The 21,118-nt window shown below is 41.5% G+C and overlaps 1 protein-coding gene across 1 annotated transcript in view; it reads right to left on the minus strand.

Annotated features, from left to right (window-relative positions):
- Positions 1–786: 786 nt before the first annotated feature.
- The window catches only part of LOC146821718 (homeobox protein unc-42-like), a 28,855-nt gene continuing 8,523 nt past the window's right edge, over positions 787–21,118 (minus strand). The window contains exons 3-4 of the mRNA XM_085609374.1: positions 13,152–13,393; positions 787–1,434 (exon numbers count right to left, since the gene is read on the minus strand). Coding sequence (XP_085465500.1) covers positions 1,039–1,434; positions 13,152–13,393 — 638 coding nt within the window. The 3' untranslated portion in view covers positions 787–1,038. The remainder of the gene's footprint in view (positions 1,435–13,151; positions 13,394–21,118) is intronic.

Below are 21,118 nucleotides of genomic sequence, written 5' to 3' on the forward strand. Positions count from 1 at the left end.
GTTTCGATGACTGCCCTGCTCCCACTTCAGAGCCGCTTTAACTATGACCACGCACATAAATGTAATCATTCATAAGATGAGGAATTTGCAGAAGGAATCATCCATTGAAGAAAAAAAAAAGTTACCTTCAGTAATTATATTTCTAGTGGATACCATATGTTCTTGCAGATTCCTAACCACCCCTTCCTTCCCTCTTTCTGAGATAGTGGCGGTCATTATAAGGTCGTAAGGTATGTAACTGTTGTTTCTGCTTTATTATTCAGTTGTTATCGTTTTTTTAACTTAGATATTCACGGCTTTGTTGTATATAAAAAAGAATTAAGAAAGTAATTCCAGAGCACCATGCATCACCTTATGTGGGACCATGTCGTCACATCCTGGGTAAAAGGAGCCACGAATGGAGTCTTGCGGCACCACCTGTCAGCCCTCTAGAACTTTTGCTGAAGTGAAGGTTTTCCAGATCCAGTCTGGAATCTGTGGGAAGATACTGTATCCACCAGCAATATTACCAAAGGTAAGTAACTTTTTCTTCATAGCCCTCCTTGTACGTACAGACAAACTCATCAAATCCCATCTTAAGCACCAATGCTTGCAGTCCTCCCAGGTATGTCATACATTTTTTCACTAAGAACTAACTTTGTCATCTCTGTCACACCTGAACTTCTGTGGCCACTATGCACTTTCTTGTCACCACATTTTACAGTTTCACTCTTTACCTTTGTCTTCCTCTAACAACCCCATTCTTCTTCAAGAGGTTGACACCACTAAAAGTTTATTTTGTCTTCATTTAACATTTCTTTTGCTGTGCGTTTACATGTCACATTTCTGGCTAAACAAACATGTTTTAGGACATTTGTTTATTAAAAAACTTCTAACACCTAAAAGAGAAATAACAAATCAACAAGCTGTACACAATGCATTCATTATCATTCGAAGGAAAGTGTTTATATCCTGTTGACTGGAGCTGATAAATTGATTTGAAAAATGGCATTGGTAAACTGTAACCATCTGTGTAAGGTTGGGCTGACGAATTAGTTTTTAGTTCCAGTGAACTGAGGGATCCAAAGCTGAAATGGATGTTAAGGATAGCATTGAAGAAGGCATACTGGCACCTGAAGTGTTAATTGACCTCATCGGACTGTACCAATCATCATGCGGGTGAGAAGGTGGTGGAGCAGTAGACAAATGTGGGTGATTGCTTGAACATGGAAACTGACCAACAGTAGGATGCGGAGAGTAGCTGGTACTAGCTAAAGAGGAGAAGCGTGGCATGTGGTTGAGGGAATGTGGATACTGAAACTGGCGGGATGGAGTAGAACCTGCGCATACTCCCGGCATTAGACTACTGCAGGAAGGAATCACGGAGGACGTCAGTGATTTTTGGATCACCCTTTCGTGCTTGCGATGCTTTGCTCTTCGATTTTGGAACCACACCTTTAGAAAATATGAAACATAACTTTTATCACTACAGTATAGTTAGCAGTGACCACACTTCATTGCATGATAATAACTCAATATACATAAAAGAATGACAAGAGAGAGTTAACAGTTCTGGATATTATTATACTTCTTTAAATAAACTTAACTTTTTCTTGTACAACGAGTCATGTCTTGCACATGAACAAGGCAGTAAATACATTACATAAACAACTATTTGTGTGTGTCTGCTAAAAGTACAATAATCATCTTTACTAGACATTATGTCAATCATCTGTAGCATCAACATTTCTGTATACAACTAATTCCAATACAGTTCCAGTATTGTTTCAGACTTCTAATTTGCCTCCTTTTTGTCTTCAGAACTTGACCGGGTGGGAGCAGATCACCAAAACTATAAACCAGACAGCTGCCATAATATTGTTTTGTTGGTTTCATAGCTTTGGAAGCTCATGGGTGATAGCTCAGTGTGGGTCTGCTGGGGGTATGAGGACTGGGGACATAGAATTGGATTGAGGGGTTACTGGGAGGGCAGGTTCAGGGCGTTGTAATTTACTGAACCCTGAAGGGTAATCCAAATAGCTCGACCAACTGCTTGTAGAAATGTTGGTCTTTGCGCCATATAATTTAGTCTTGCTCAAAATCTCTGTAATTTCTTGTTGGAAATTTGGTTACTGATTGAGGGGTTGAACCCCTACTGAAGCAGCTACCCACAATCTCGGTCAGGGTGAACAACAAGAAAACCCCAGAATAGCTTGTGGTTAACCCTCAGGTAGCTTGGCACAAAGTAGTCAGGCTTAACTTAGAGGCAATGTGTACAGTATTCGTACAGCACCACTACCAGTAATAAAGTAAAAACACCACACAAGAAAAATCCCACACCAATTTAGGAAAACAAAGTAACATTTACGAAATATTTGAGATCAAAACAACAAAAATCCAATCCGTAGAAACAGAGATATGTAATTTTAAAGTTTAAGTGAAAACAGCGCTTTAGAAGCACAAAGTGCCAACTGTGGTTACCTGATCACGCCGGACTGGGAAAAAGTCACAAATTCGGGCTGACTGCGATGGAGTGCGGACCGGATACAGGCACCAAGTTAGGCCTGCCTAACAAACTACCTTAAATACTAGTTTGTGGAGCGTTGTGAGATCCCACATCGAGGATACGTCACGCAGCAGTAGTTCAGAGGAAGTTGCGGGGCTGCATTGTGGAGTCCTGTGTCATTGTTGAGGATGCCATCGACGAGGGGCTTACTATGCAAAGTCCAGCATTGAGGTTGTGTAGCACAGCGGCAGATCAGAAGAAGCTGTGGGGCTGCGATGACAAGACCTGCATTGTCTTCGAGGATGCCGTCCACAAGGGGCTTGTGATGCAGAGGCCTACATCGAGGATGCGTTGTACAGCGGCAGATCTGAAGAGACTGTGGGCTACGATGCGAGGTCCAGTATAGGGAATGTGTCACGCTGCGGCAGGTTCCAAGCTGAGATGAATCGTGCTGCATCAGTTCTACCCACAGGACAACAGCTGTCCTGGCATATCGCCTTCAGGCCCACGTCGAAGGGTCCAGGACTGGGGTGGCACCACTCGAGGGTAGGGCTCATAGCAAATAGAGTCCAGGCAAGGTGTTTGGAGCCTTTTCTGTCTCTGAGTCTCAGACCAGGAAGCCAGCCAACTAGCCTTTGGAGTCACATTGGTGGTGCTGGGTTCAAGATACAGGTCCAGTACTCTTCACTCAGGCAGCAGGGCATCAGAGTAGCAGTCTTTCTTGCAGGGTAGCACAGGTGTCCTTTTGAGTCTTCCACAGGTCCAGAGTTGTACTTAAAAGTTGGGTCTGAGGGTCCAATATTTATACCTCGTGCCCACTTTGGAATAGGAGACATTTCTAGAGGTTTCCACCCCAGAGGTGTCTCAAATGTACTGCTTCCCTGCCCTGACCCCAGCTTGGCTGAGGTCATAGAAGACTAGTTGTTACATGTCCAGGACAGACCGTTCATCACTCACCAAGTCAGATGAAGCGGAAGGTGTTTTGGGAGCGGGGCGCCTCCGTTTATCAGGCACTGAAGGCGGCATGTTCACAGGAGGAATCAGAAAATCCAGCATCCCAGCGATATCGGGAATGTGAACCTCCCTGGCAGTCTCCAAACACTACAACACCCATGAGCCTGTGTGGCGCGTCGCGCGCACACAGGATGTGACGAGGGCGGAGTTCCCAGAAGGCTTGAAAAGCCCGTTCTGGATGCGAAAACGCCGCAGATTATTCTGGTTGGAGTTTGTATGTGCCAGGACAAAGGATCGTGAGTCTAAAGTATCCGGTGGGGTAAGAGTGTCGTTGACACCACCGCTCCTGTTCTATTGTAGTCATGCATTGTTACTGGAATTACCACATCTTGACATTCTGCTGTATATAGTGCCCTGATTATATTTGAGTTTACGGAACTATTCAACAGATGCTCTTAACTGCGCAGTACCTAATACAGGAGTCTAGTGATTATTGCGCATCTAAAGTTACTCCAATATACCAGGTGGTATATTATCTACCAAGCATTACAGTGGCCATACCCGTATGCACAGGGTGTTGTTTAACCCGCATTTCCTTTTGGATAATGTCCAGTTTGCTCGAATAACATGGCCACATGAATGTTGAATATCGTGTGTCTTTTGTTTGTTTTCTAGCAGGGGGACAGAGAGAGGTTGCTGCCTAAGCCTAACCTTCCTCCCTTGTGAATTACAAATTCACACCACTATTGGTGAGTAGTAAGTCCTCACAAAAAACGGCGTTTAGGGGTTATGTATGTTATTGAACCTGGCATAATTATGTTCCCATTTAGCAGTATCTTATGTCTGAAACCCTGGGGTTAAGCCAACTCTTAATCACGGAAGTAATGGTATCCCTTGGAAGGTCCTTGATGAAAACCTAATCGTCCTCCTTGATGAAAACCTAATCGTCATTCTAACGAATTATTACAAGATCTTTTTATTTTATTTTACAGGTATATAAGGAGATAGTAATCCTAGTGTAGTGTAAAGAAGTGTGAAGGTGTTTAATGAATAGTATTTCTATAATTAGTGTTTTCTCTTCACAGGTCTCCTTTCCTTCCCCCGATTGACCTCCTTAATCTTCCGTGCCATAACGGCACTTCAGAATTGAGGTTGTCAATAGGTGGAGCCATTTGAGCAACGAGCCGATCCTGAGAGGCCTCCAAGGGACACGTGACACTAGTTTTAACCCCTTGGTGAGTGTGCTCAGGCAGAGCCTTTGTGATGTGCAAGTGTGGTAGGTGACAGCTCCTCCCCCTCATCAAGTCAGAGATGGCATATCCTGCCAACATCTATTCCCCTTTTATCTCACTGTCTGGGAGCAATACACAAAGACCACCTACCAGCTACACCTAATCATGTGAACTAGGATGCAGGTTACAGGAACCAAATGGTTAGGACAAGAAAATGCCATCTTTCTATAAGTGGTAGTATCAAAATTGTGACTTAAAATCTGACTTTACTATTAAAGAGGGATTTGAATTACAATTCCTTAGTCACCAAACTCAACATTTGTACCTGCTCCCAATTGAAAGTTGTCACTTATTAAATGTAATAAGTTAAACCAATGTTATCCTATGGAAGAAGCAGGCCTTTCAGTAGTGAAAAACAAATGTAGGTGTTTTTCACTACCAGTACATGTAAAAGTTAACAGTACATGGCCCACTTTTTTAAATACATTGCACCCTGCCCTTTGGGCTGTGTGGGGCCTAGCCTAGGGGTGAAATTGGTATTACACAGGAAGATTGAGCCTTGGCAAGAGGTTTATTTTGACAGGTCGAAATGGCAGTGTAAACTGCACACACAGGCTATAATGGCAAGCCTGAGACATGTTTTCAAGGCTACTTAATTGGGTGGCACAATCAGTGCTGCAGGCCCACTAGTGCCATTTAATTTACAGGCCCTGGATACATGTAGTACCACTTCACTAGGGCTTACAAGTAAATGAAATGTGCCAATTGGATGTAAGCCAATTTTAATATGTTTAGAGGAGAGAGCACAAGCACTTTAGCACTAGTTAGCAGCGGGTGGATGACCATGCAGAGAGGAGTATGTCTAACAATTCTGTACTGACATTTAATATGCATCAAAAGCTTTGCTTTCCTTTTAAAGAAAGCTCATTCTGTACAGGCTCATTTTTGTTCTCTGTACCAGCAAATATGCTTAGATTTTCTTCTCTAGCCTTCCTTTTTGTTCTGTCAGAGAGAGCTTTAGCTGTCTGTCAATTGGTTTGAAACCACTAAACAATGATACATTGCAAGAGTGTCAAAGGATCAGCCTCCCTCAGCCACTGCTTATTGTGTCATTCACTTTTTTAATGTGTGCACAATACAGTCATTTGGTGTGGGTAGGGCCACTCTAGACACATCCACGGCCCCTGCACAAGCACCACAAGAGACAGCAGAGAGTGAGTCTGCCACTGACTTTCGCCATGTGTTGCCGAGTACCACCAGGTTTATTGGCACGAGGTAAGCTAATGATTGATTGGACCCAAGACTTTCGGTCACCCAAGAACCAGCCTTGAGCGCAGCACCACCTGAACACCTGGCTGAATGATGGCAAGAATTTCCTGCTCTGTAAATATGTAATATATAATTGTCCAAGCCTAATCGCTCTTAAAATGTAATCCTGAGTGAATTTGTAATTTGTATATATATTTATTTCTAACCACTCGTATATGTAGTAGACCTTTGTACTTACTACCATTCCTATGTGATTTTAGAGTTTATCTGTGTGTATCTCTTCCTTGAGTGACTTTACATCTTGTACATTTGTATTTTTATCCCTCCTTTCGCTTCACTTGTACATTTGCAATTCTTTTCCTGTTTATATTTCTTATGTAACTCATGTAATCCAAAGTCCTTATGTAACGCAACTGGTTCTTATGTAAAGCTCTCTGACACCTTCGGGTAATGTTCGCGCTATATAAAATCTCATAAAATTAATATGAATAAAATAAAATAAAATTTATATGACCTCTAAGAGACCAGTATTTTGCCACATTTATGGCCATATTTTTCTTTTTTTTAGGCAGGTTTTTATGAACGTCCATTAGACTGTTGGTATTCTTATTCTCGTATACTTTTCTAAGATGGCATCCGCGTTAAATGTATATGTCGTTACCGAGCCTAATATTTCTCCTATTTAACTTTAATCCATATTTAACGTGTTACTAAGTATGCCCTGGATAAAAAGGTGGGCATTCCTGTTTGTGCTCCCCCACATCCCACTTCTAGGTTATTGTAACTACTACTGAGCAAGTGGTTATAGAAGTGGCGGGGTATAACACATGTGGGTTATTTATACCGTGATAAGTTATTGCTTCCCCTACAGCAATTCGAAAAGGGCAGCCCATTGGGCGACTTTATTTACTTCAGATGTAGACTACTAAGGCACAGGACCCTTCCTTTCCAGAGGAACCCCCTGAACTCATACTCTTAACCAGAGTATTACAATTGAAACGGACTAGGGTTTGGGTAGCTATTTAATACCACTGGACAGTACAGAAATTCTATCTACAGACACTGGGAGTTGGTTGTGGGGGACCAGTGGTCAGCTGAATAGTGGGACATACTACTGCTTCCAAACTGCCACCACTTCTATAAATTACCTACACAAAGTTTTGCCCTTTAAATTCTTACATAGATTTTATCTTACATTCACTTTGCACCATAAAATTGATCACGTGCTGATCATGCCTGTCCCAGATGTGATGTTCCACATGCCTTGGCTCTGGCCAGATGTTCAGAATTTCAGGAGAGAATCTATTCAGATGATATCGAAGATCATAAACTCTGAAGTTCAAAAATCCACATTAGTGACCCTGCCAGGATATTGAGCAGTTATCTTCACACCATTGAAGAGTAGTGATGAGATGGATCAAAGGCCCTGTCCCACTCTCTAAAGGGTGGCTACTACATGACTTGACAGAGTAAGATAAAAACTCCAAAACATATGGTTCTCTGTAGCCTGAAGCAGCCAGGCCCCTGTGATATATGAGCCACAGTTTAAGCATATCTTCATTGCAAGTAGGACTTGATAATATATCAACATATTTACTAAAATGGAGGGCTTGTTCCCAGAACGTGGAGTAGGTATTTGGAGGGAGACATGAAGTAGGCCGAATTGCAATGGATTTTCTATATATCCAGTCGCATAATCCAAAATGATGGGTCCCCCATGCAGAATGGGATGACGGCCCTTAAATCTCCCATGTATCACAGATACTCATTAGCCTTGGGCTGATTGCGGGCTCTCTAAGAGCTGCCGGACTCTTGAAGGGTTGTGGGCCCCCTTGCACCGCAGGGGCTGCAGGGGTCTTCATTATGCCCTTGTATATATCAGGGAATGTCCACTAGCATGTATATGCACTGACTGTATGACTTGTAATGCTGTCATATATCATGATGTTGGTAGACTAACTGTGATACGTATTCTGTATAAGTCTTGCTTAAATGCATTCTGGTGGAACAGTGGGCTACGGTAGGGCTTCGGCATATATGGCGGAGCTGCCCAGGGTCTAGTCTTTTAATGGCAGGTGGCAGCCGAATGGGGAAGCCTTGGGCTCCTCTTGAAGATGGATCCAATCTAATTCAGCTCGTGGGCATGCGGGAAGAATCACAAGGCATTGGCAATGGAGCATGTACTGTACAGCATAAGATTTGCGGCGAGTAGGATCGATACCTGAGATATGTCAACAGGCAATTGTGATTTTTGTGTGGCCACTCTATACAAGTAAAATTGGGAGTTTGGTCCCATCTGGGAATTCAAGCGCTGGGCCTCAATATGATTTACTATGAGCAGGCCAATTTGTTTGTGCTTTTGACTGGATCTTTCACTGATCCTGTAGGTGCGGGTGCGGGGGGAGTTCAATTGAGGATTACATTTACAATGCTGGCCTTGCAGCTGAGAAAGTGCTGTTTATAAAAGGGTGCACAGTAAATGATTTGAAAAAAGAATATAGCTATTAATCAGGATCTGTGTAGTCAATATATTTTATATGAGGTTCAGATAATTGATAATGAAGGCCCTTGGATATTATGTGGCCTCCACAAAGCATAAAGACACCTTGAATTGTGGGCTTTCTGGCAGATGCAGAATCACATGGCGGAATTATTAGGAACTTGTCCAGAAATGCACGGGCTGGAATAGACTCAAGCGGATGTATGTCATTACATTGCATACTAATACCACGCGTGCCATTACAACGCGGGTATTACTACGCGATGTCAATGACAACGCATGCCATTACATCGCAAACTATTACCACGACTATGCCTTTGCCTCGCATGCCATTACAACGCAAAGGCATGCGTGGTAAAGCCATACTCGTGGTGAAAGTTTGCAAGGTAAGTGACTACCCTACCCCTACACAACCCTCCCCCCGACCCCATCCTCTCCCTACAATAAAACTACACTACCCTGCATGACCCCACAACACTACACTAAAACACTACACTACACAAACACTACAATACTACCCTAAACCCTAAACCCTAAAACACTACACAAACTCAACAACAGTACCCTAAAACACTACACTACACAAACACTACAACACTACCCTACACCCTAAAACACTACACTACACAAACACTACTACACTACGCTATACCCTAAAACGCAACACTACCCTAAACTCAATAACACTACACTACACTAACACTACAACACTACCCTAAACCACTACACTACTCAAACACTACTACACTACCCTAAACCCTAAAACAATACACTACCCTAACCCTTAAAACACTACACTACACAAACACTACAACACTACCCTAAACCACTACACTACACAAACACTACCCTAAACCATAAAGCACTACACTACCCTAACCCCTAAAATACTACACTATTCAAACACAACCCTAAACCCTAAAACACTACACTACATAAACACTACTACACTACCCTAAACCCTAATACACTACACTAAACAAACACTACAGAACTACACTACACTACACTACAAAAAACACACTAAAACGTTATTAAAAAAACCCACACAACACAAACATTACAACACTACTTTTACACTACCCTAAACCCTACAAAAGTAACCCCCACCCCAAGCACAAACCCCCTTACCTCTTTCCTCTCCAGCGTCGCCGTCTCTGCTCCCGGTTCCTGCTTCCTCCTTCCTGCTTGGTGCACGTCGTTGTGAGGAAACAGCCTCAGTTTCCTCACAACGACTTGGATAGCCGCCGCCATTACACATTACATTGCATGCGTTGTAAAAGCGCATGCGATGTAATGGTATGTGTGGTTTTTACCACGCGTTGTAACATCGCATACATTGTAACGCATGCGATGCAATGGCAACGTGTGGTAAAAACCACGTTGTAATGGCTGTTCCCCGATTCAAGCTGTTCCATGTGAATATCATTCAATTGCCCCACGGGCATTGCAATGCGTTTACCATTACAATGTGTTATAATACCACAGAGGTCTTTACCACACAATTGCAGTGGTATTGACTGATAAGTATCTATTTTAGAGGAAATCCCTCAAACCTCCCTTTAAAAAAAGATATATAAATTTCCCCAAACCCCTTTAAAAAAATAGATATACATATATTTCAAACATATAGATTGTTTTTTCTCTCGCCGATACCCTTTTAAATGTACCCCTTACTACCTTGTAACTTACCCTTTCCTGAATCCTAAAAACCCCTTAGTACCCTGTACCCTTACCAATGTCTGAACCCTAAAACCCCCCTTTAAAGCCCATACCACTCTATGCCCTTACCCACTTCTGAACCCTAAAAATCCCATATAAAACCCTTACCCATCCCATAACTCTTAAATCTACTTTTTTTTTAAATTACATAATAATTATGTCATTTAGAAAAAATACCTGCATGATTAAATACTTGTGAGATAATCTCCTGTAGGTTAATCACTACTGGGCAAAAGTTGTATACCGCTCCAAGAAGAATCATGTTTATTTGTCTCAATTTAACGAAATAGAAAAGCAGAGCTTTTTCACAACTAGTCCTGGTGAAAATCCCAAGATGTGGCCACGAGAAAGACACTGGTGTTGTGCAAAGTCTCAGATATGCAAGTGAAATTCAGGATCATTGGCCTTCGTGATGTTTGCTGCTCTTCCTGCTTTCCCTAAATCTATCCTCCAGTGTGCATTTCCCCTTTATCTAAACTTATAGTATGTAAACTCACAAAAGTTTTGTAAACAAATGCATACCTGGCAGAGCTTTTTCTCTGTAATTCGGTACAGAATATTCAAATCATTGTGAAAGTCCTGTTTTATAAAGTAAAACTCTTAAAACTTTGTGGCCTCCTTATATTTTTAGTAGGTTTGCAAGAAACATGTCAAGGTGTTGGGAAGAGTCTTTTCAGACCCTAAAATACACCCAGGTTGATTAGTATTTATTTCAGTGCTACCCCGATCAGTATTTTGCTGAATCCTAGGGTTTAGCAGATTGTCATTGGGTATTCTTAAAAAAATCAGGACATAATAAATAAACCAAGAAAAAAATGTTGAACCATGAACTATTCCAAGCATCCATTAAAATATTGTAGGACATTTCTTCCAGCGACTGTCAGTACAGGAGTAAACCTCGAGCAATACCAACCACTCTTAAGGGCTTATTTATGGGATTTTGACATAAGGCAACCCAGCAAGGCACTTTTCTGCACTGCCATATGCCAAAGTGAAAGGGCTTGAATGCACAGTTTTTAAGCTGTTCAGTGCATTCCTGTCCTTTCGGCCTGCACTGGCACCATTTCGGCAGCCTAGCACCAACGTAGGCACAGGGTGCCTCCGTTGCATGCAGGATTGTTTTTGTGCAGGAAGGGGCACCTTCCTGCACAAAAACAATCCTAAGAGGTGTATTCCTTTTTCTATGTATGCTGCAGAATGGGGGGCGTACGGATTTGGCGCTTCCCCAGGTTTACATCACTTTGTAAATCAAGGGCAGCGTCAAATTCCAAGGGTGTTTTGTACGGGAAAACCCACTGCAGTACCCATGGGATGCATCCTGGGTGCAGATTAAGGCAACGCAGTGATTTGTGCTGCATTGCCATATTCATGATTTATGAGGCAACTCAAAGCCTCACTGGATGGCTTTGCATGGATTCAGACATGTACCACTTTAAGTGGTGCAAAAGTGAATCAGGGCTCTCACAAATAAGCCCCTTAGTTTATTATCAATTTGCAAAAGGCTATATTTAATGTGTTAATACAATATAGCCGCTTCACTAGTTATGACAGAATGGTAAGCCCTCTGCTGCCAAGAGGAATAAGAGCAGTATTGTCTGGAAGCGGTGTCTGTATCTGTAGGTCAAGTTCATAGAATCCCTATTATCTGCAGAAGGCTTTCTAAAATTCTTTGGGATTCTTGTCTTAGTTTTCGATTTCTAATGCCCAGGTTGATTGAATATTTCTTTACTTAAGAGTGATGATCTGGTAACCAAATCAGTCTTGAGTAGACAGTAGGGGCCTTATTTATGAGGAACTGGTGTAGGGCAGCACCGTAAGTCTTTTTGCTGCGCGACGCCAATGTGAAAGGGCAGGAATGCACCATATGAAATACTGTTCACTCCTGTCCTTTCCCACTGCGCTGGTGCACAATTTGCTGCCTAGCGCCAATGTCGATACCCTTGCACCATGCTGCAAGGGTGCCTCTGTTGCATTCAGGATTGTTTTTGTGCAGGAAAGGGCACCTTCCTGCACAAAAACAATAGTGAGAGGCATTTTTCTCTTTATAAATGCAGCACACCAGGAAAGAGGAAAAACCAAGGAGAAATCAAAATATTTCTCCTCGTTACGCCTGCTCTGAGGAGGCGTAAGGTTTTGGTGCTATCCAAGGTTTACGTGATTAAGTAAATCTGGGGCAGCGTCAAAATCCATGGGGTCTGCTTGGGAAAAACCTACTGCAACACCCATGGAACGCCTCCTTGACACAGAATAAGGCAAGGCAGTGATTTGTGCTTCTTTGTCTTACTCCATATCTATGAGGCCATGAAAAGCCACACAGAGTGGCTTTGAGTTCCCTCATAGATATGATAGGCTTACGCCGCTGGAGCATCAAAAAAAGTGATGCTCCGGCAGTGCAGGCCTCTCATAAATAAGCCCCTAGGTTCCTTGGCTCTCAATGAAAGTGATACTAAGACTGAACGATTTTCAGTGATGGGTTCCTGAGTGGTGCTTGCTACGTGTTACGGTTTGTTGCTCTTTTGTAGATTTTTAGTTCACATAGTTTTGCAGCTTGCATTTTTACCGCAATCGAAGTTATTTTTGTTTGTCTAAAATCTGTCTAAAATCCCTCCCACAGCTGTGGAAGTTTGAAAATGTTAAGATAAAGCAGAGGACGGGAAAGTGAACCAAAATTATGGGACCCACATACTAGTCTATCAGGAAAAGAAGTGGCCAATACTAAACACGAGCCTTTATAATGACATGTATTTTTGACAAATGATCAGTCATTGTAAATTCTGCTCCATTTTATCAATCTTTCCTTGTCTGTAAGCATTTTCCTATGAAGGGGTTCCAAGGGGTCTGAAAATGTATTTTAGAGGATCCCCCATAGGTAACATGTTAGTGTGACTGCCGTGAGGCCAGGCGCCACAAATAATATATTCTCATGATAATTGCACATGGAAGATGTCATATTTTGTTGATATAATTCCCCTTAAGTATGCTGTGATACCTGTATCCGGGCTTCGTTCAGTTTGGTAATCCTGGCGAGGTCTTCTCTGCAGTAGATGTCAGGGTAGTGGTTCTTCCCAAACGCTGCTTCCAGGTGCTCCAGTTGTTCTTGGCTGAAGGTAGTTCGATGGCGTCTGCGTGTAGGTGTTGTGTAATGCGGCGAAACATGACCGCTGCTTGAAATTAAGGAGTTGTCTCCTAGGCCAGAAGTATCTTCAAACTTCTTATACACGTTCTCAATGCCTTAAAGGAGAAAGATTGTTTTCTGTTATCCAGAGACATAACTAAAATTATAAAAATTAAGGCTCTGACGATATATTTTTTTGTTGGAGATTTCAGTAAACAATTCAGTATAAACATGCTCAGTTGGCTGCAAGAAATTCAAGACCGGAGCATGAACCAGTGATGGTATGTCATTGTTTATGCAGACAGGATTACTATGTCTTTAAGACATCAACAGCCGTAAAGAAAAATGGAACACATTTAGATATTCTTTTACTCCAAAAATTATGTGAAGGACATCTAACATGGGCTTCAATTGGAATTCCATAGAGCATATTATCAAGCCCCTTATTGCCGTTATAGCAGTAGTTTTCTGCCGCTAAAGCGGCGATAATTTTATCGCCTGTCTTGCTAATATGCCCGTTGATCTTTTTTATTGGAGAAATCCACTTAAAATTGATGGATGGTAATTGGCCACCCCAAAAAACCCTCTGATTATTTCCTTAACCTAATAACATTTTATGTCTAATTTGTGAAGCAAATTTATTTTTGTTGTGTAGGGTTTTTGTAAAACACCACTAACCACCCTCCAGTAGACTTATGGCACTTCGTGGTGTGGTTACTTAAAAGGAGTGGGTTATTACGGTAGTGCTTTGCAGAACCTGGTGATGGATTTGGGTGAGGGTTGTGTGTAGCACAGATGCTCGCCATCAAATGAGTCCCAAAAGAGGAGACAGTCTTCAAAAACATGGTCCTGAATGCTACAGTCTGAGGAGGAATAACTTGAAGATTGTCTTATCTATATGCCAAGGAGAATTTAAAAAAAATATTTGTTCACTTTTTTGCGGTTTGGCAAGATTTTGAACAGGGGCCAGGCCAACAAGCAGTGCTCTGCTTGAAGCTCTTGTGAGGCCCACTCCCGCCTCACTCTCTCTTGTCTGGCATCCTCTTCTGTCCAGCTCATCTTCTGTCTCTCTCATTCCCTGTGCCTTCTGATCTGGCGCTCGTTTGGTTCTCTTCCATTCGTTTTTGTGCTTCCTCACTCCTTTTTTTTACTCTTCCACTTGTTTTGTGCTCTCTCTCCTTTTTTGTACTCTGACTAGTGTTGTTCTCTCTCACTCTCTTTTAGTGCTCTTCAATTATTTTTGTGCTTTCCGACTCATCCTACCGCTCTTTCAATATTGTTGTGCTTTCCAACTCCCCTTAGTGCTCTTTAATCGTTTTTGTGCTTTCTCAACCGTGCTGAGGTTCTTTCTTTTTTTTTTTTTTTTTTAATTTATTTTTATTATTCATGACAGTACATTTAAATTCATACATCACATACATATTTTGGCAGTGGAAAAGTATCATTAATTAATTGAAAGAATACAGAAAATTATTCCTAAATAAATCCCATATCTCCGACTTCAACCATTCTCTAAAAAATTTGTTAACGCTCCCCAAATTAATAAACCGATACGTTTTTTCCTAGCTCCCCTCAATGCGTATAAATTCCACTCAATTTCATAAATACGATAGAGCTTTGATCTCCAAATTCCGAAAGTAGGAGCGTCTGGAGATAACCATTCTGAAGCAATACATAACCGTGCCACAGTCATTGCGAGGAATAAAAAATACTTATAATCTAGCAAATGACTATCCGGTTTATCCTCTGTTCCCAGTAACATAAGTGTAGGTGAAATTTTAAAAGGACATGCTAGTAGCAACGATATAAATGATTCAATTCCCTTAAAAAAATCGGAGAGTTTTATACAATAAAAAAAAATATGCGCTATATCAGCGTCCGGGTCCCCACAGCGAAAACATTTTCCATCATATTTGTTTCCCCAACTTGCCATGCGTTTAGGAGTATAATATAACCTAAACAGCGTCTTATAGACTTGAGCTTTTAGATTAGCGGCAAGACAAATTTCTTTTGACAATTTTAAAGATTCAGATATATCAATTAGGGGATCTCCCAAATGTTCTATCCAATACAGATTATATTTGTGTAAATCATCATTTCTATATTCCATCAAAGCTTGATAAAGTGAAGCAATCCTCTTTTGAAGGCGAATCCCTTCTAATATATTATTAGAAGATGCCGCTATCTGATTTTTAAAACAGAAGTCTCGAAGTTGGAGATATTTGAAAAATGAGGATTGAGAAAGCTGATATTTCTCTATCAGCTTAGCATATGTTAAAAATATTGCTTTATTGTCATATAAATCGCCAATTTTGGAGATCCCCTTTTTGACCCAAATTTTCGCATTATTGTCCCAAAAAACTGAGGGGAGTATTTTATCCGCATCGAAAGGTGTGTAGTATGAAATTCTACCAAAATTAATCAATTTCTTAATATTTCTCCACACTCTAAACGCTGAAACCAATACCTTGAAGCGAGTATGCTTGTAGTAATGACCTTCCAGTTCCTTTAATAAACACCCTTTAGCATGCTCTCCCAGCATCAAAAAAAAAATAGAAGGAGCTTCCGCCTCATTTTTCGGGGGGTCGCCAGTCAAAATATAACTCATTTTCTGCAGAAAGCAGACATAATAGTAATATAAAAAGTCAGGCAGATTTCGTCCACCTCTTTCTTCTCGAAGTGTTAACCATTTCATACCTCTTCGAATCTTACCAGGAGCCCAGAAGAATTTTCCACAAATAGTTTGTAATTGCTGTATCTGTTTGTGAGAAAATTCAAGTGGAATACTACGAAATAAATATAATATCTTGGCAAGAACACTCATCTTAATAATATTTCCTCTTCCAACTATTGATAGTTGAAGTCGGCTCCATCTATCTAATGATTGCTTGATTTGAAGTGTAATTTCTTTCCAATTACTGTCAGTTATCTCTGACATTTGAGTTCTGATCTTAATACCTAAATAAGTAACCTCTTCTATTACACGCGATTCGTTAAACTGTATGCTTTTTGTACATAGTATTTGGGTTTTAGCAGAGTTTAGTTTATACCCTGATATAGCTCCAAAAGTTCTAGCTAAAGATTCAATCTCCACTATTGATTCCCTGGGATCAGTTGTCGTTATTGCAATGTCATCTGCATATGCAAATACAGAATGAGGAATACCTGAAGCTACAAACGGTTTAATATGGAGCGAATTTTGTAAACTAATAATAAAAGGATGGATATACAGTGCAAAAAGTAAAGGTGAACAAGGGCACCCTTGTCGTGTCCCTCTAGTAATATTAATCTTATCGGATTTAAGACCCATAGCAGCAATTCTCGCATTAGGAGTTTTGTACAGAACTTGAATTGCAGTTAAAATAGCTTTCCCAAATCCCATTCTTCTCATCACTTCCCATAAATAGTCCCATTCTACCCGGTCAAAAGCTTTTTCTGCATCGAGCAGTATCAATGCCAAGTCTCTCTTTTCAGCTTCTGCAATATCAAATAAGGTAATAACCTTATTAATATGAGAAACCGTTCCTCTTTTAGGTATAAAACCGTGTTGGGTAGTTGTGACTAGTGACGAGATAACTTTGGATAAACGGTTCGATATCATCTTTGAGTAAAGCTTACTATCGCAATTAAGTAGGGATATTGGTCGATACGAGCCAGGTAGCTCTGGTGGTTTCCCCTTTTTTACTAAACACTACTATGGATGCTTCATTCCATGTATTTGGGGCAATTCCCTTTTGTGCCATCCTAAATGTTTCTAGCATCACAGGCTTCATTGACTCAAAAAAGCATTTATAAACTTCCCCCGGGATGCAATCTGGACCGGCAGCTTTGCCATTCGGTATGTTCTTAACTGCAGTCTCTAATTCTGCCATAGTAAAAGGGCTATCCAAGGCTTCTGCCTCCATTTCGGTTAATTGATTTATTATACAAACATCCGGGATTTGAACTACATTAGACTTTGATTGCTGAGTATAAAGGTCAGAATAAAATTGATGAAAAATATCTAATATAGCCGTTGGTGATTCTTGTACTATCCCGAATTGATCTTGTAGTTTGGGGATCAGTCGAGAACTTGTTTTCATTTTTAATCTTAGCGCTAATGAGCGACCTATAGTTTCACCATATTCATGAATATGTCTTTTATTTATTAAGTATTTCCGAGCATTCTCTTCCGCCCAAACCCCAGTTATCTTCGCCTTACATTGTGCAATTTTTGCTTCGGCTATAGTAACCTGTGATACGTTGTCAGGTCTTTTTATTGCTTTAGCAAGCTCTACTTCTGCAACCTTTAATGATTCATAAAGCTCCCCCATGTGAGACCGTAATTTATTTTGGTTGTATAAACCAAAACTTATAGCTTCTCCTCTAAAACAAGCCTTGAAAGTGTCCCAAAGTATTGAAATATGAGCGGTACCTAAATTAATTTTGAAAAATTCTGTCATCCATCCCCTCATATAAATTCTATATTGTTCGTCTAAGCACAGCTTCCTATCAAATGAAAAGCTCCTTATACCTCTATAGTCCCCTAAGATAGAGCATTCCAGTAATAAGGGGGAATGATCCGAGGTAACTCTAGGGAAGGTTTGTATTTTAGTTTGATGTTGTATAGTTAAGGACGTAAAAAAGTAATCTAACCGCACAAATTTCTTATGAGGTGCGGAATAGAAAGTGTATCCCGGGAGAGTAGAATGCCATTTACTCCATACATCAATCAACCCATGATCAATTACTAAATCATATAGGGCCTTAAATACGCGTGGTTTGCGTCCATTATAATGTTCTAAACCAGCCATTAGCTCACAGGTATTCAGATTAATATTGAGATCTCCACATAAAATTAACGGAGTTTTCCAATAGGCAAGTTCAATATTTAATTGTTGCAAAACTTCCGCCTCATCTAAATTGGAGCCGTAAATTGTACAGATGGTAAGAGCCATTCCAGATACTATAATTTCTAATAAAGCCCATCTACCCCATTTATCCGCTAATTTACGAATCACCGTGCAATATCCAATTCTAGAAAGAATCATAACCCCTCTGGTATTATTAGTTTGTTGAGAGGCAACCATCAGCGTATAACCCAAATCTGTTACCAATGTCCTTCTGTCCCAAGATAAATGTGTCTCTTGTAGACATACAATATCGGGACAAATATATCGTATTTCTGCAGCTATTCTGCGTCTTTTATTGCTACAGTTAAGCCCTGAAACATTAAATGAGCAAATCTTAATACTACGTTTCATGCTAACTTTTTTTTTTTTTTTTTTTTTTTTTTCCCCAAAATCAGAGGATAGCCATTAACATTACTTAACCAGTAATTGAACAGTTTTACACCTTGGCTATTAACAAGTAAAACAAACATAGCCTTTTCAACGCCAACACTCTCCCATGTTACTGTCATGAATTTTTTTTTACCATTGCTCCCCAACCCTTCCCAAACCTTACACCTTACCCAATGACCCTTGCCCCTCCCAAACCCCAAACCACCCCCCAGCCTCTGCAAGGGCCAACCCCGTGCTCAGGTTCTTTCATTAGCCTTCTGCATACTCTGTTGCACTCCCCGCAGCCCCAAACCAGCTCCCGTGCATTTCTCTTGCCTCCCACTGCACCTTAAATGGTCTTCCTAGAGCGTCTCCTGCCTCATCTTTCCTGCTTCGTTCAGCCCAACCCACTGCTCCGCCCTCCGCCCCCTCCCATTTAATGGCAGCTGCTGCGCAGTTGTACAGCTAGCGTGCCACTGGCATGCCAAAGGCAAGCCTATCTGCGCCCATTTACATTTGTGCCTGGACTGCGCCCAGTGGCAGGAACCCTGGTCCTGTCACCCCAAGGAATACTCCACAGCACTCCTCCTGCTGCTCGACCTGGGACACCACTCTCCGCGCTGCTGCCACACCGCGCCCCTCACATCTGCAGGAGTCTTCAGCTGCACCCACTGCTAGTTCATCTACAGTAGCCTACCCAAACAACCCACACAAGCGCAAATCACACCAACACCACAAGCATCAGCAAACCCACACCCCAAAGTTTACTTCCATGCATGCTACTCAACACATGGTCTCTCAGAAAACACACAATCAAAATCTGGGACCTGCTGAGTAGCAAATTACCGGACAGCCTCTTTCTTCCAGAAACCTGGTTCAACTCAATCTCAGCACCAGACATCGCCATGGCAATCCAAGAGGGGTACAAAATTGCATTGACAGGAAGTCCTTCACAAGCCAGGAGGGGGACTCTCAGCCATCTACAAATACTCCATTAAGTTCTCAACGTCCACCAAAAGCAACGCCCCATTCATGGAATACTTGCACTTCAATCAGCAAATTTATAAAAACATCACCCTAAATGGAACTCTTCTCTACTGACCACCCGGACCATGAGCCACCGTCACCAACCTAATCACCGACTTCATCACCTCCCCATCATTGACTCCAGAACTTTCATATTCCACAGCAACCTCAGCTTCCACCTAGAAAATAGAACCAACACCTGCTCCACAGAACTCCTCCAAATACTCAACAACATTTGCTAACCCAGCTCGCACACAGAACCAATGCACATCACAGGACACATCCTTGACCCCATCAACAACTCGATTACTTACTGCGGAGACTCCCTCACACCCATCAAACACAACAAGCAAGGAAGAACTGTGCCGACCTATCCAAATTCTTTGACATCAAAATAGCAAGCATCTATGGCTTGATTGGTTTGCAAATTTGCACACCAACCAGGCCCTAAACACTTATATCTGCATACATTGTTAATAGATTTCTTCAATTGAGAATATCACTGAGTGATGCTCAGATTATTCAAAACCTGCTCCGCTTTCAAGCGTCTGTGTATCTGATTCATGGCACTCTGGGGCTACCCCAAATGTTCTTTTTTTATGCAATGCTTTACAAAGAAAATAAACTAACTAGAAAGGCATTCAGATAAGCACTATGCAACAGTGGGAAACCGTGTTCTGGGGCAGGGAAAAGACCAGGGGCCATATTTATGACCCAGTTTGTGTTGCTTTCACACCACACAACATGGTACATGTGCAACGTAATCCCTAAGTGAGATTTTATGAAGCCACGCAAGGCCACTTTACGTGGCACTGAGTGACTTCATAAATCTGGAGTAAGGCAACGCAGTGCAAATCGCTGCGTTGCCTTACTCTGCCCATGGAATGCTTTCCATGGGCATTGCGTGGTTGTTCCCATGCAACTCCAATGGATTTTGTCGCATTCCTAGATTTACCAGAATTGGTAAACCTGGGAATGCGCCAAAAAGATACGCCTTCCCAGAAAAGGCATAACAAGGAGAAATATCTTTATTTCTCCTTGTTACTCCCTCTTTCTATGTGTGCTGCATTCTTCAGCACACATAGAGGAATATGCCTCGCAAAATTGTTTTTGTGCAGGAAGGTGCCCCTTCCTGCGCAAAAAACAATCCTGCTTGCAACTATCGTGCAAGGGTGTCTGCGTTGTCGATCGGCTGCCAAAAGGGTGCCAGCACAGGGGAAAAGGCAGGAATGTGCATTATTGACTTAAATATGGTGCATTCCTACCCCTTCTCTGTCATGCAGTGTAGCGCAGCAAGGTGACTTATTGTGCTGCACGCCGTGACAAGTTCGTAAATCTACCCCTAGGTTTTTATAGAACATAGTTTTATTGAGGTAGGTAACTAAACCATGGTCTTGCCAGGATAACTGCTGGGAGATAATAAGGAGTTCAGTAATCATGGAAAATAGGTCAAAGCAATGTCTCTGTGAGTGAGTTGGGGCCTTGATCAGCTGGGAGAAGGTACGAGAGCTCATTTTTCAATGATGTTTTGACTGTACATGTTGAGAGGATCAT

This window comes from Triturus cristatus, chromosome 6, assembly GCF_964204655.1.
Source record: "Triturus cristatus chromosome 6, aTriCri1.1, whole genome shotgun sequence".
Classification (NCBI taxonomy): domain Eukaryota; kingdom Metazoa; phylum Chordata; class Amphibia; order Caudata; family Salamandridae; genus Triturus; species Triturus cristatus.